This window comes from Vipera ursinii (assembly GCF_947247035.1).
Source record: "Vipera ursinii genome assembly, chromosome: 3".
NCBI classification, from domain to species: Eukaryota; Metazoa; Chordata; class Lepidosauria; order Squamata; family Viperidae; genus Vipera; species Vipera ursinii.
The window spans coordinates 50,440,979-50,456,054 of NC_139516.1; the positions used below are offsets into that span (position 1 = coordinate 50,440,979).

At 39.1% G+C, this 15,076-nt stretch overlaps 1 protein-coding gene across 2 annotated transcripts in view; it reads left to right on the top strand.

The window, feature by feature from the left end:
• The window catches only part of LOC310639061 (bombesin receptor-activated protein C6orf89 homolog), a 29,695-nt gene extending 24,723 nt beyond the window's left edge, over window positions 1-4,972 (top strand). For both annotated transcript variants that reach the window (XM_083360452.1, XM_083360453.1), the window contains exon 8: window positions 443-4,972. In XM_083360452.1, the coding sequence (XP_083216578.1) occupies window positions 443-528 (86 nt within the window). In that variant the 3' untranslated portion in view covers window positions 529-4,972. The remainder of the gene's footprint in view (window positions 1-442) is intronic.
• The last annotated feature ends 10,104 nt before the right edge of the window (window positions 4,973-15,076 follow it).

A 15,076-nucleotide genomic window follows, 5' to 3' on the forward strand; every position in this document is an offset into this window, starting at 1 on the left:
CTCCCACCAAATGGCCTGAACACCGCTGCTGCTGCCAAACACCCCAAACTCTGAATGGTCTGGATCATGACTCAGCGGCAACAGGGTGTGGGTGTAAATGGGAAGCCCCCAGCCATCACTGCTCTGTGGTCTGCCCACCCGCTCGCTTGCCCAGCCGCCTGGCTCTCCCTCTAGTGGGAAGCTCCCTGCTGTTGCCAGCGATCTCCACTCTGCACAGTCACTTGCTTACCTGCCCAGCTCTCCCTTCAGGTGCCTGCAGCGAGTTGTCCCCACGCTGAACTGGCCATGATGAGTTGTCCCATTCTGGATACTGGCAAGAAAGCTTGTTGAAGTACTTGCATGCCATGGAAATAGAGTGAAGGGATGTTTCAGGGCATCATCACCTCCAATAGCCTACAATAATAAATCATAATAAACTAGTGTTATTGTTTTTCTTCCAAAGGTTTTACAAATGTAGATTATTGGACAACAAGTTTTAACTCCAGAGGATCTGAACCCGTTGTTGTTTGTGATGGATCTGCCAGTTGAAAACTCAGTGTGTAAGACCTCAATATTACAAAAGATATGGGAATGATACCGCTACAGTTTCCAGAGATAAGTTTTCCCTTCTGATCTGCAATGAAGAAAGCTGTGCACTTTTAAAAGAACATTTTATTCAAGGTCACTGGCTTGCCTTTCAGATGTTTTGGTAGAAACTGGAAGACCTCTTTTCTCTAGCTTTTTGTAGAATTATTCTTGAAAGCCAACTGATGGATTTTGTGGGGGGAAAGGTCTGTGAAATACTCTTTGTGAGTATTGTTCTTTTTGACACTGCAGAAGGAAGGAGTCGTCTCAAAATACTTCTTTCCAGACATGCTGGAAGAGGTAACGTCAGAGCTGCTGATGAATCTGTCTCTGGATCATTGCTTTAAAAGAGCAAACTACTGAAATATTGGGTAGGCTGAGAAATTAAAAATGTCTCTTGAGAAAAGCATTTGCTCAGGTTCTTATCCTATGTTATAGTTTGAATGCAGGAATTTGGTCCACAGCTGCATTTTTTTTTTCTTTCACTGTATTGTGATGACGCATCTTCAGAATATTCTTTCCAGTAAAAAAAAAATCATGTTGTCTTTCCACCTAAGAACACAGCGTGACTTTATGTAGTCATCACCAAAACTGTGTGGCTGAGGATGGGGTTTGTATACTCGACAGAGAAAAGCATCCTGCAAATATATTTTTCCTTCTCTTTTCATGAATACTTTCCCCTGGACTAAGTCAGTAGAATGCCAAATCCATTCCCCCCCCCCCAAGAACCAAATTTGTTAGAGCAATGGCTTGGTGAGAATGGTGAGCATCCTCTTCTGAAAATTAAGCCTTTGGAGAGGGTCTGAGTTGGACATTCCAAATTATTCATCATTTTAATTTGTTACCATGGTTGAATTGATCTTGGGAAAGTATATCTTGAAAACATTTTCTAAAACTTTGGTTTGAATGTCTCCAGATCTTTTTAAATCGAGGTGGATATTTGTGGGCAGAATTGCAGTGTGCAATGTTTAATGCGTGCCGTGAATATGCTTGCCATTCTCTACAAGCTTTAATTGTATTTTCTCTTTCATTAGCATTGTCAGTGTGGGATTCCTCATGGTTCTTGTGAACTCATCTATCCTAATATCTTTAGAAGGGATTATTTTCCAGCACTGAAATTGTAGAGGTGTTTCCCTTGAGTGAATCTTTAGGTTCCTATTGTGCTAAGATAATTTGCAGATGTGTCAGGCTGAAGCCAGGCCAGCAATGAGGCTAGTGCACATATTTGTACAAGTTTATATGCTTTGGGGGATTCTTTTATTAAAATGTAATAAAAGGAGAAGCAGAATGGCATTAATTTGTAAAGAAAACAGTTTTAAAGAATGGACTGGAATAATATCTTTGTTTTTACAATATTTTGGTTAATTATTAATTGTTCAGCAGAGTAACAGTTAAAGGAGCCTGTCAGAACCACAATCCTGTTCTCTCATGGCATAGTGCAAATAGAGGAATTTTGTTTATTTCCTTCTGTTTCTCACTGGAAACATGCATATCTAATTGAGGTATTGAGGGACTAAATTATGACAATGAAATTAGTTTTATAGATGTTTAAAGGATTTGTGAATAAATAAATGATAGGACTATGAAATTTAGAAGGTGGGAACTAAATCTTCATCACTGAAGCTTAACTGCATGCTAAGTGTTTTCACCTTTTTTTAAAAACAAATTTCACACATAATGTCACTTTAGGTTTGTATAGAAAAAAGAAACCTTTGTAATCTGGGCTAGGTATTTTAGTAAAGTTGTATATGTGTGTCTGCACGTGCGTGCGTGTACGCGATGATAGCTAGAGAAGTGGAAAACGTGTTGTTTGGTTTTTCATTAATATTTTCTATATCATTTTATATGAGAAGAAGCCCCATTAAGTTTAGTGGCACTTGCTTCTCAGAAGGCACCTATAGGTTAATAGATGAAAAATCTCACTGTATATAAATATCCTAAGTGGAATTTCTTGTTTGATATCTCTGTACTCTGGGTGGGTATTTTTTAATGAAAAAGCTAGAAGGCTTCTAAATTCTTTTTCATTCATTCTTTTACCAAGGTTAAACATAGATCCATCTCTCCAGAGAATACTGTTCACTTTGAACTGCATGTTGGTCATATTTTTAATTTTTATAAAAATAATTTAAAAGAAAAAAAAATCCAAAGCATTTCAGATGACAAAGACCACTTAAATCTACAAAGTTATGGAAAGTTGTTTTTGCTTTGGTAGTGAAATATGTGTATTTAAGAGATTTATGTCAGTGATACTCACTGTTTAACAATGTGCTGGAGGGCAGGGAATTAATGTCAGTCTAAGGGTCTCTGGATAACAACCTTTTAAAAGTACAAATATTTCCATAAGGTGGTTTGTTTGGTTTTTTCTTTCTCAAATACAAACTGGGATATTGTTAGCATGTTGGACAGGGAATAATGTATCTATCCTACTTTTGGACTCTGGTTTTCCATGTGCACTTTTGTCTTTGAGTTGGCTTCGAGGTCTGGGTTTAGGAGGTGCTGTGCGTATGTCCAAGTCTTATTCCCTCTGGAGTTTACATCATTTGTTTTCAAACTTCCAGTACATTTTCTCCTCCTTTTCTACAAGCTGCAAGGAATTAAAAGCAGAAGTAATTGCTCAAGAGGAATCCAAGATCCAAGTTCTCTGCTTTTTAGCTGATTAAGAGCATTTACTTCGATAAGACCCTCAGTTGTTTCATTTGGAATGCATACTACTATTTGGAAGGCACCAGGCAGGCGAAGACTGTTTCGGAGCATATGGCAATGAATGAATATATATATTCATTGTTGCTATGTTTTCAGCACTTTTGCCACCCTGTTGCATGACATTGATAGGGTTTGTGGGTTTTTTTGGCAGAAAATGCTTTAGATTTCCTGTCCGATATTCACTGTATATGTTGGTCAATCTGTTCCTTGCTTGTTTTGGAGAAACAGCTTAGCTGCTCTGTGGTGCTGCAATGCTTATAAAGCTTACATTACATCCTGTAGGTACAGTCCTAAGCTAGCATTGGTAGTTTGTTTCTCAGGTTCAGTGGCCAAGATGCAGATTTTGTTTGCTAGATAAATAGCAACGAGTGAAATATTTGTCTTTGGGCAAACTGAATTGAATTGAGGAACTGAAGTGATATAGTGAGCAGCGTTCATTGAAGCTTGCCCTGTTGTCTAAACCCACTCACATCTGTGGATACTTGGTGTTCAGATCACTGCGGTTTTCCTTCTAGATTTCAGTTTCTAAACTCCAGGATTGAAGTATAATGAATGCAAACAACCTTTGTAAAATTTTGTAAATAATTTCAGGAAAATCGTAAGAAATTTCAGATGGTCCCTAACTCTTGACTAGTCTCTTAGCATGAAATTATGACAGATTCCTCCCTACCCCAAAGCTATGTACGACCCATTTTTGAAGTCACAATGGCTGCATACATAGACACACTGTGGTCACATGATTGCCTGTTGAGTACTTGGCAGCTGGGTTACCTTTACAGCCATTTGCAGCATCCCATGGTCATGTGACCACAATTTGCTATGGGGCTGGGGTTTTTTTGCTGGTCTTTGGCTTTTATTTCCAGTTTCTGGCAAAAGCCACCCGTTGGGGAAAATTGATTCACTTAACGACTGCTGCGTTTGCTTAATGAGTGCCACAAAAAATGTCAAAAAATTTGGTCCAGTCATGTTCATGCTTTGATTTACGACCTCAATGACTTACATCCATAATTCCAGGCTTAATTATACTCTTTAAGTTGAGGACTATCTGTAATTATTCATATTTATAGGAGAGTTGGGTGTTTGAAAATAATGGCAATTTTTAAATCTATAACTTGGGCAAAGCTTATGGTATAAGCTAGGAGTGCATAGTGGGCCTTTCTGGAGCCACTGTTTGCCTACAAGGAAAATCTTCACTAAAAATTCAGCTACCTTTGAATGGAAGGCATTTATATCTCAGAGTATTTCTCTGTTTTTCTTTGTTTCATTTATTAGGGAAATGTATAGCTTGACAAAGCCTGGAAGGGATGACTTTTTAAAGAAACAAAATTATCTGCTCTTTTACTGACTAAGGGAAATACTCAAGTTTCTTATTTTAAAGTGTATTTTAATATTACTTGTCCATGCACAGAATAGTGATAATGTGTCTCATTGCTATACAGTATATTATAAAGGCTAAGGGGTGCCTGGGAAGTAGTTAATTGTGTGTGTATATTGAATAACTATATAGTGCAAATTATGGAACTTTTCATATAAATGAATGTAAATATGCAATACATGCAGAGTTTTATGAACAGTTATAGTAATATATTGCAACTTTTTGTAAATATTGGGAAATAGTTGTAAAGAATGTAAATAAATCAGATTTATATGTTGAAAGTAGAGGTCAATTTTTACCTTTTGCAATTAAATATAATTGTTGATGCACTTTGCCCCATATGGCTTTTTTCCTTTGTTAAATAAATAATGTTCTATCAAAAGCCTCTGTGTATGTACGCTGTATCATGAAGTATTTAAACTGGCATGGGGAAGTATGTTTTAGCAATATGCCATCTGCCAAGAAGGGGAAAAAACAACTTAATTGCCAAAGAAATATGCTTACAGTATACTCCCAGACAGGCACAACTTATGTATAGGTTATTTGGTTGCCTAATTTTGACTACAACATGTGTGACTGGGATTTTTGAATAAAGAAGAGGTTAGAAAAAGAATGAAGAGCACCTATTATGGACCCCTGGATGTGAACAATATTTCCTGGAAAAATGTGGTTTCCAAAACATGGGTGTCTTTGGGGAAGATGTTTTGGAAATAGAAGCCAGATACCATTCATCTTGGCATCACTGACATTTTTATGCAAGACTTAGAGATAATGAGAAGAAATAAATGTATATCAACTAAGCCAGGGGTGTCAAACTCAATTTCATTGCGGGTTGCATCAGCATTGCGGTTGCCCTCAAGGGGCCGGGTGGGTGTGGCCAGGGTGGGTGTGGCCTACTGGGTGGGCGTGGCCAGAGTGCATATGGCCTACTGGGTGGGCGTGGCCAGCTCTACATTGTTCGCATCAAGGGTGCCTATGGGGACCTGGGCAGGAGTGGGACAGATCTGAGGGCCTCTGGCAGAAGGAGGGTCTCTGGGCCAGGGCCAAGGCAGTGGGGGCTGTTCCCTCACTGTTTCCAGGATGGCTTCACGGGCCACATGAAACCACTTTGCGGGCCGAATCCGGCCCCCGGGCCTTGTGTTTGACATGTCTGAACTAAGCTATTTATTTTGCTCACCTCTTGAAATATACAGTACAAGGTATTATTTTATTTATTTTTTATTTTTATTACATTTATATCCCGCCCTTCTCCGAAGACTCAGGGCGGCTTACAAGCTTAGCAGTATTAATAGGATTGGACTCCCAGCAAATTTTAAAATATAAAATATAATGTTTTCAGATACTACTGAAAAATGAGGCCGTAATTTTATAAGTCTTTATAAATTTAAAGTCACATTGAACTTTTACCTGAGAAACTATGAGGATTCAATGCAAACTTTGAAACAATAGTGTATCCTTTTGTTGATGTGCCACAAGGCAAGAGAGTACATTATTACATTTAGTTCCAAGTAAGATTTCTAATCATCAAAGTGATAGTGATTATGCTAATCTAAACATAAAAGTTATGCATTATTATCATCACGAGATATGAATTGAGCATACATGAATACTGTACAACCTACTCCCACATGGAACAAGTGAACTTCATCGTAACCTGAATTTTCAGTACACACGATTAAATTCATGTTATGAAGATGGACTAACATATTTTGTAAGCATCACTAAAATGGGTAAGTCTAAATACGTGGAAACATCGGTGTGCATTCACTTCCTAATCAATGAGGATTAAATTCTGCCCTGCTTCCAAATCTGAAGAAACATCTGTCAGTATGTACAATACTAAAATGTTGATCTTCATTGGAAGTATAGTTCAATATGAAATGTCCTGCTTTCCAAGTTTCAGATAAAATATGTGTACGACTTGGGGTATGAGAAAATTTCATGGAGAGATAAAGCTAGTATTGTTTACCCTTTCCAGACTTTTCTGGAGACATTCTGTTTTGGTAACCAGAATACTATGAGCCATGTGTGCATCAAATTCTATCTCATTTATTTGGAAGCAATCTAATGACGATATTTGGGATATTCCCTCATTGAAAGAGAGAGGGGAAGGTTAACTTTCAGATTTTTCTAATGAATAGGGTGTGTAGAACTACGCCTGTATTATATTTCATGCTTCTACATCATGTGTAGAAACACTGCAATTTTGATACTTCAGTAAGATCTGTTTTTATATATGCAGGCAATTTTTATATGGAATAATATTTACAACAGAGTTCAAAGAATATTCATCTTTAGACAAGTGAATAATTTTATCACTTGACCATGTTAATCTAAAACTATACAGACGGGTCAAGTGATAATGTTGGGTAAAGTTGCCATGCGCATGATGAGGCCACAGCTGCCTGTTGTAGTTCTTGGCACTCTTTTAAAATATCTGGCTTGAGTTGTCATTTTCTAGGATATTCTGAAACAATTGCATTACTACTCTGAGCCAGCAGAACATTCATATGTTCCTAATATTTTTTAATGTATAGGAATAAGAGCTTCATTGAAAGTCTGCCATCTTGGATCTTAGACTGCATTTTGTCAAAACTTAAAGCACATGTGGCTGTTACATAGATATACTTTCTGCAGATGTAACAAGTGTATTCTAGTCTGTCAGATGGTATGTTCAGGGTTAAAGCATTTAATAATGAGAGACAAATTCTTTATGCATTCATTTTAAGATTTGTTTTCAGGCCCTATAAAGGATAAATTTTCCGGCCTGCAGATAGAAAATTGTCATTCTGTAATTGGTAACTACAAACGATTCTGTGAATGGTATCTCAGAATGAAATAACTACTTCCCCAACTACTTTTTGTTACTGGCCTATTGGTACAGTATAATACATGCACAATGTTAACTTTATCCAAGTCCACATAAATACGCTAAACACAGAACAGTAAAATCAAGCTAATTCAGGATCCTGGAGGCTCAGTAGGAAGCTTGGTGAAACGAAGGTGCTTCTGGGGAATTTGTTACAGGTATATGATATAAGTATTCCTATGATCAGTAACCTGGAGGATTGTGGTCCAGATTATTAGAAGGTATCTTATTGGTTTCCCTGGTGCACTGTTGATGCATTGATACAGTGCACTGTATACTGATACAGTTGGATGGACAGGACACCAAACTTGGTGCCTGAATTAGTATCTTTTGGTTTGACTTAGTAAGTTAGGTAAACCCAGCCATTGACAGTTTTGTAAATCAGGGTTTATGGGTTAGTATATGAGGTACATGTAACCAAGGTATGCTGTGTTCAATAAATCATAGCTGAATCAAGGCAGTGGTTGAAGAACAAATGAAAATGTCCTGCACTCTGCTGAAAGCAAAAGGGAATCTTAATTCACAGTACAATGGCATACCTTCACTACATTTAAATATATGAGATTTTTTAAAAACAAAATCTATTTTAATAAATCAGGGTGAAATTGGAAGGGGATTGGATTGTTAACACTGTCCCCATGTTAAAACTTTCATAGGAGTCTGGAGAATTGCAAAACAAACATTAGTGAAGGAAAGAAAAATTCAGGATTTTGGCAGGAAGGGGAACATAAAGGGCTTCCCGTATGTTTGTTTAGATGCCTTGATGGACATGGTCTGTGCACGTAAAAAGCTGCTAAGATGTGGCTGATCCAGAAATTCTTTGGGAATACAGAGTAAGGTGGATTCCCCTCCCTGCTATAAGTGATTATTGCTGCTAGGACTATTTTCCTTGAAGTGTCAGTAGTTATCTAATGTATGTATATTCTTATTATTTATATTTCGCCTTTATTTTGCTCACAATGATAAATGTTAAATAGTTGAAAGTTCTGAAAACAGAACTTTAATGATACATCAGAAAATAAGCAAGAGTCAACAAAAGGTACTGTGAAAACATGTTTATTTTCCAAATAATTTCAGGTCCTAAGACATTGTTGGAAAGTCAGAACAAGTAGGAGGCATGACGGCACCCTACTTGAAGAGAATTTGACAACTACAGAGCCAGTAAGGATTATCTAAACTCATTTCAGCTCAGATTCAGGTCTGATATTGGGATGGAAGCCACATTGGTTCTTTTGTGGATAATGTGGTGGGCCCAAGAAAGAAGGGAAGCCATTCCTCTGGTGTTAAGCGGAGATTTGGGTGCCTTCAAGACCATCCATCATGGTATTGTTCTGGGCTATAGAGTTCTCTTTGGAGTTCTGGTCTAGTTAGTATTGCAATGAGTCTTCTTCATGCGTGGTGTTAACTGCCCCATTTGGCACATTCAATAAAAGAAACTCTCAGCTCTTCAGATTGACCAAGATTGTAGCTTTATTGAAAGGTCCATCTAGGCACAGCAGAAGCTAAGTCAGTTCTGGGATTTACCTGTGAAAACCCACATAGGTAAAACCCCTTTTGCCCCTCTGGGCCACCTACAGTTCATAGTTCACCAGTTGGGTTCAGTTCTTTTGTTTTGGGAAAAGAGTGTCTGTGCCGCCCAAACACTTCACAACTTGACCTTGGTGGCTAACATCTCGCTGGCAACAGAAGGCACTCTTGCTTTCCCAAAAGGTCCCTCCCTCCTTACTTAGGAATTTGCCCACCCCCCTCCCTTGCTCTTTGGCGAACTGTGAGCAAAGCAGATGCAGCTATGGAGTTGAGTCAGGTTTGACATGTAGCCAGTTTCAGTCTTTTGGAGAGGGAAGAAATATCAAGTTGTTTGTTGGGTGCTCCATCGTGATATACTGTATTGGTCCTTCCTTTTATTCTGCCTCTGTGATGGCATTGGTGGAGGTATCCTCAATATCCTGATGAAAGCCCATTGTTCAGAGTCACCCTGGGCCAGGCAAAAGATGCGGTTGAAATCTTGCCTTTGTTCCTGTCCTATTGTTTGGAGATTAGAGCAGCATATAAATCTAGATCAGGGGTCTCCAACCTTTTTGGATTGGTGGCCCAGTGGGAGATGGAGGGGCAGGCACCTTACATGCATATGCACAAACATGAATGTGGCCACATGTGTGCGTGCATACAAACAGGCTGCGAGCATGCACACCACTCAAATGGGACTGCGAGCATGCACGCAAGGCTCTCAGTGATGGCGGTGCCTGTGTGAGGCTTACAGTGATGCTACCACCAGCATGAGGCTCGCACCATGGCCCGCAGTGATGTCACCCTTGTGCGAGGATCACACTGCCCCCCCCCGCACAAGGTTCATGGCAATGCCACTGCCTGCAGGATACTAATGGTGCTGCCACTGCCCGCACAACACTCGCGACAACGACAACATGCGTGCACTGCCCAGCTACTCAGGCGGCCTGGTGGCCAAGAGGCCACAGCCACCAGGCCCATAGGTTGGGGACCTCTGATCTAGATGAATGAACAAGCCTATCTACCAAAGATTAGGAATTTGAATTGTGCTTAATAAAGCAGATTTTCCTATAAAAATATCAAACTTATATAAATCTGTAGTTTGGAGCATATGTAGAGAAAGCAGCTTAACATGCAAGTTACATATAGTGCATTAAATCACAGTTTGACATTGGGACAAGCTTTTCAAGGTTTGAGGTAAGGGATGAAAGAAGGACTTGGTATAAGGATGGTGGAGAGTTTAAACCCATCCTGATGAAGTCTCAAAACTGGTAAGAATTTGTGAGGTTAGATTGTACCAGTGCAGGCAGTTCAAATCACTTCAGTACTGACAAATGTAATTGGTAAAAGGGGTCTCTCAAATAACCTGGCCCCATGCCACAAAAGGCTTTAAAGGACAAAGGCAGCACATTGAAGTAGATCCGGTAGCAAACTCAAGAGTAGAGCACCTTAAAATAATTCAATTGGGAGATGACTGAGGCATGAGTAATTGTGAACAGATTTCCCAGTTAAGGAATGGGATAACTGGCACACAACATGAAGGTATGCAAACGTTCCCTTAGCCATGACAGCCACTTGATCTTTGGATCCAGAAGGACCCTCAGATTGCACTCTGGGGCTGTCTGGAGCTGAACAACCCAAGATGGCATAATCCTAGAACTCACAGGCCCCCAAACCCAAAGCTACTCCCCATCCAGTCTCTCACAGCCTTCAGGCACCAGGATGTTCATGGCATTGCTTAATTCAACAGTGGCAGAGATGTATAATTGAGTATTATAAATAGCGTGATGATAGCTCATTCCAGCAGCCTCAAGTAGATTTTGAACCCTGTGACACCCCAGGGTGGGATTTCTTCTCCCCAATCACCACTGACTGGAACTGACCCTGGAGAAAGGAGGTGAACCAGGACAACACAGTGCCACCCTTTCCCAGTCCCTTGAACCAACCCAGAAGGATACTATGGTCGATGGTATTGAAAGCAACAGAGAAGTCAAGTAGGGCAAAGGTGGATGCAAAAATGGCATTCCACCCTCATCAGAGATTATTTAAAAGCATGACCAATACTGCTTCCGTCCCATCCTGACTGAAAGGGATCTGGAAAATCCACTTCATCCAAGATCCTCTGAAGCTTCTGTGTAACCACCTTCCCCAGAAAGGGTCGGTTAGATAATGGATAAAAAATGTCCAGTATACTGGGATCCACTGGGAGCAAACCAAGGGCTTTTATGGTAAAGAAACAAACCCCTCATTCAGAGAAGAGTTCATCACTGCTAGAACCCATACACTTATCACCACCCCAGGCCAGGTTGACAGATTACAGGGGTTTCAGAGTTTGCGTGACTCTGTGCTCAGTCCTCCAGACTGGGAGTTGCTGCAGCAGGATCTTTCTGGCCATTCCCCTCTACTTCTTGTTCTTCATATGGGTAAGACAAGCCTCCTTGACTGATCCCTGTGTGACTGCCTTTTCCTTTTGGGATTGTACCTTCTTCACTAGCTCCCCTTCATTTTTATTTTTATTATTTTGCATTCCCAGATGTTTGCACACACGGTTGCCTTCACACTGCTTTCCCACATTCTCTGATGTTAATATAGACCATTTCTCCCCCCCCCTTTTATTGTCTCATTGTTGCTCTGATGCCACAAGGATCAAACAAGGAACAGATTGTTCCTTTGTATCTCTTTCCGCTATAGAAATTTTGTGTCAAGTTGAGTTTCACAAATGCAAAAATAGCATTCATTGGAATTGTATAGCTTCATCCCAAAGTACCGTCCTTCACCGTAACTTAAAACATTTAGATAACAAAATTTGGCAAGGGGAATCTTTGCAGTACTGTTGACGGGGGGTGGGTGGGTGGGGGTGGGAATGTAAGAGGAATATGCTTCACCATATCTGGGCAGAAATGGTGCCCACTGGGAGATGTAAGGGTTTAACGGAGCAAGGAGCTCCTAGAGCAGACAGGAAAACTTGTGGCAAAGAAAGTTTATTTATTTAACAGGCCATTGCTGGACCAACTGCAAGATTTAATTAAAAAAAAATTTAAAAAAAGCAGCTGCTGATTAGTGGAGAACATAACCGATCATCAATCCAGGATAAAATGGTTGCAGAGGACAGTGACCAGTCCATAAGAGGAAGGGATGTGCTGGGCATTGTAGCAGCTATAAACCATCAACTTACAAGGTTTAAAATGGTTTAAGATGAAAAACAGCAATTTTGAAGTGGAGCAGGGGAGAATCCACTTGCGGTCAGCCTGGAGTCAGTGGAGTGTGGCCTCCATTCTAGCAGTCGACAAGGGGTGGGTGGCCCATTCTGGGCATGGGACAAGCCAAAAGAGCAGATCTGTCTTTTGTTTGGATAGATAATCCAGGGTGGCCATCAAATACCTTAGTATTGCCCTGGGTCTGATCTGGTTTGCTGGATCGCATAGTTGAGGTTAGAGAACTGAGATAGAGGTCACATCACAGTCCCCAGCTCAGTCCCCTCCCAATGTGTTTTATGACCCTGGCTGTATTCTTATTGGCAGTTCTGCAGACTCTGTGTCTCCTCAGCCACTTATCTGCGTTCTGACTTTTATGCTCACTAGAACTTAATACAAACATAAGCAAGGCCAGAAAGAGAAAAAGAACAACAATCCTGTCTCTCATTACAAAATGCAGCTTCGTGTTTCAGACTTCATCAAAGTCATAAACCAATTCAAAATTATAGCAAAAACACTATATTGGCAAATGCAGGAAAAATACAGAAATTTCTAACAGTACACACATTAACATCTTAACCATCTGGCTGTTTGAAATGTGTTTTGAGGGAGGAGAGTGAATTATAAAGGGGGTTACTCCATTCATATCTACAATATGCTCATGGAGTTAGAGCTGAACCCAAAATAAATTTATTTACTTATATTTATGTATTTTTATGCTGCCCTTATTATTTTTATTAAAGTAACTTAAGATTGCAAAAATACCTAATACCACTTCCTTCTTATTTTCCCCATAGCAACGACCCTGTGAGGTTGATTGGGCTGAGAGAGAATGATTGGCCCAAAGTCATCCAACCAGCTTTCATGCCTGAAAGTGGGACTAGAACTCACAGTCTCCTGGTTTCTGGCCAGGCGCTTTAACCGCTACATAAAACTTACTGTTGTATAATCTTCAAGAAATCTGGGACTTTCTATGAGCTATTCTCACATTCATGGCAGTTAATTTGAGGAATGATTAGAATTCTTTAATGTATAAATCTTTGTGTAATTCAAGATATGTCAACAAAGTATGAGCTGTAAGAGTAAATATTGCATGGACTTTTTTTTTTTGGCATGGTAAAGAACTCCCTGTTAAGTTTTATTTCCGCTGTAGGAAATGGCATAGTTGGGCCTCAGATTAGCTCTGTGAATTCATCCACCTTTGCATCTGCCTTTTTGATCCTATGGCCAAAATGTGGCCACTATATTGACTAGTATGTTCAATATATATGATTTCAGTCTTATTGATGAACCAAATTTTAGATATTACAACAAACTTCCCAGTTCCTGATTTATCCAACTAGCTGGTTCTAGCCTAGATTCTAATTTCTTCAGTCTTATATCAAGTGTTGCCTGCAATATTGATAGATCAAGTGAGTTTATATTATAGATGATGGCAAAGGAGACCAAGAAAAGCCTATTTTTAGACAAAGACAAATATACTATGAGGATTTGACTTTCTCCTGAAACGAATGTGTTCTAAAAATTAAACCTATTAAAATAATGCTGCTTTATTTTTTAGTTTGTGATCAAATCGAAATGATTTTCTAATGGAATTATCTTGAATACAATTAGTTAATGACCTTATTCTTGAATAAAAACTTGGAGCTTATTCATCACTCCTAGCACAAATTGCTTTTTTAAAATCATGCATCTGCTAGTTTATTTATTTTTATATGTGTAAGGGGTCTATAAAACAAACTGATATTGTACAAGCAGTTTATGAATAACACTCAAGTCATTGTCACTACATATTATGAGAAGCTGACAAACTTAAAATAGTCTGAACTTTATGGATTTACAACTCAATGATTCAAAAATTTGTAGCTGAGTCTGGCTATACACAATTGTTTGGTGGATATGCAGAATGCAATTAGAAATGATAATTAGACAGCACTGGTTATGGCAGCCTAATTTCAAAATTAGGGCTCCTTCCTCTGTAATTATTTTATTTATCTGTCCTTAACTTAAGCAAGAAAGAACAGTCAATCAATCAACCTTTACTTAAATATACACATACTGTGGTTCTTCCAAGTAATGCTAGGTAGCAGGATTTGTTATTTATGCAGCATTGAAAAGCCTGAAATGGGATCAGTATAAATTTCTTTGTCCAAGGATGGAAATTAGGAAGTCTTTAGAACTGAATCAAACAAACAAGCCATGAGTGAACAAACTATGAACTCTGTCTGGATTCATGTGAGTTGCAAAATATCTAGTTCTAGTTGCAATTTATCTATTTTAGATTTTTAAAAAATCATCTGGAAATCTAATATATTAACCATGTTTACCCAATGTAGGATGGGCTAAAGGATGGTGTCTTACTGAATTATTGCAGCAAATTTATCTTTTTTGTTCTCTGTTTCCAGAAAATGTCAGAATAATATACACTACTAGCCACCTTTTTCAGTTCAACCAGGATAGGTGTTATGAATGCAAAACTCACTAATATTTTTCCACATGTATGGCAAACTGCTACCTATATGTAATTTGGATTCCCTAGGATCCCCATACTTGAAAAGGATTGCTCTGGCTTATCTGTTAGCCTTGCCACATTTCCTGAGCCTGAGATCAGAAGGATCATCAATGGTCTGAAAGGACCACAGGGCTGAGTCAGTTTAACAATGGCTTTGATCCCATTTTATTTTCCTTTAAGAAGTCAGTATTGCTGATTGCATCACTACATGAAATCCTTGTGTCCAAAGAGATTTCTCCAATGAGTCAAGAAATGCTGGTGGGCAGTTTAGTGTTAAATTGTTTGGAGAAGAATGTGCGGAGTGTGTGGAATATGCATGCTCGCTCCAGTGGGCTAAATTTTAGAGCTAATAA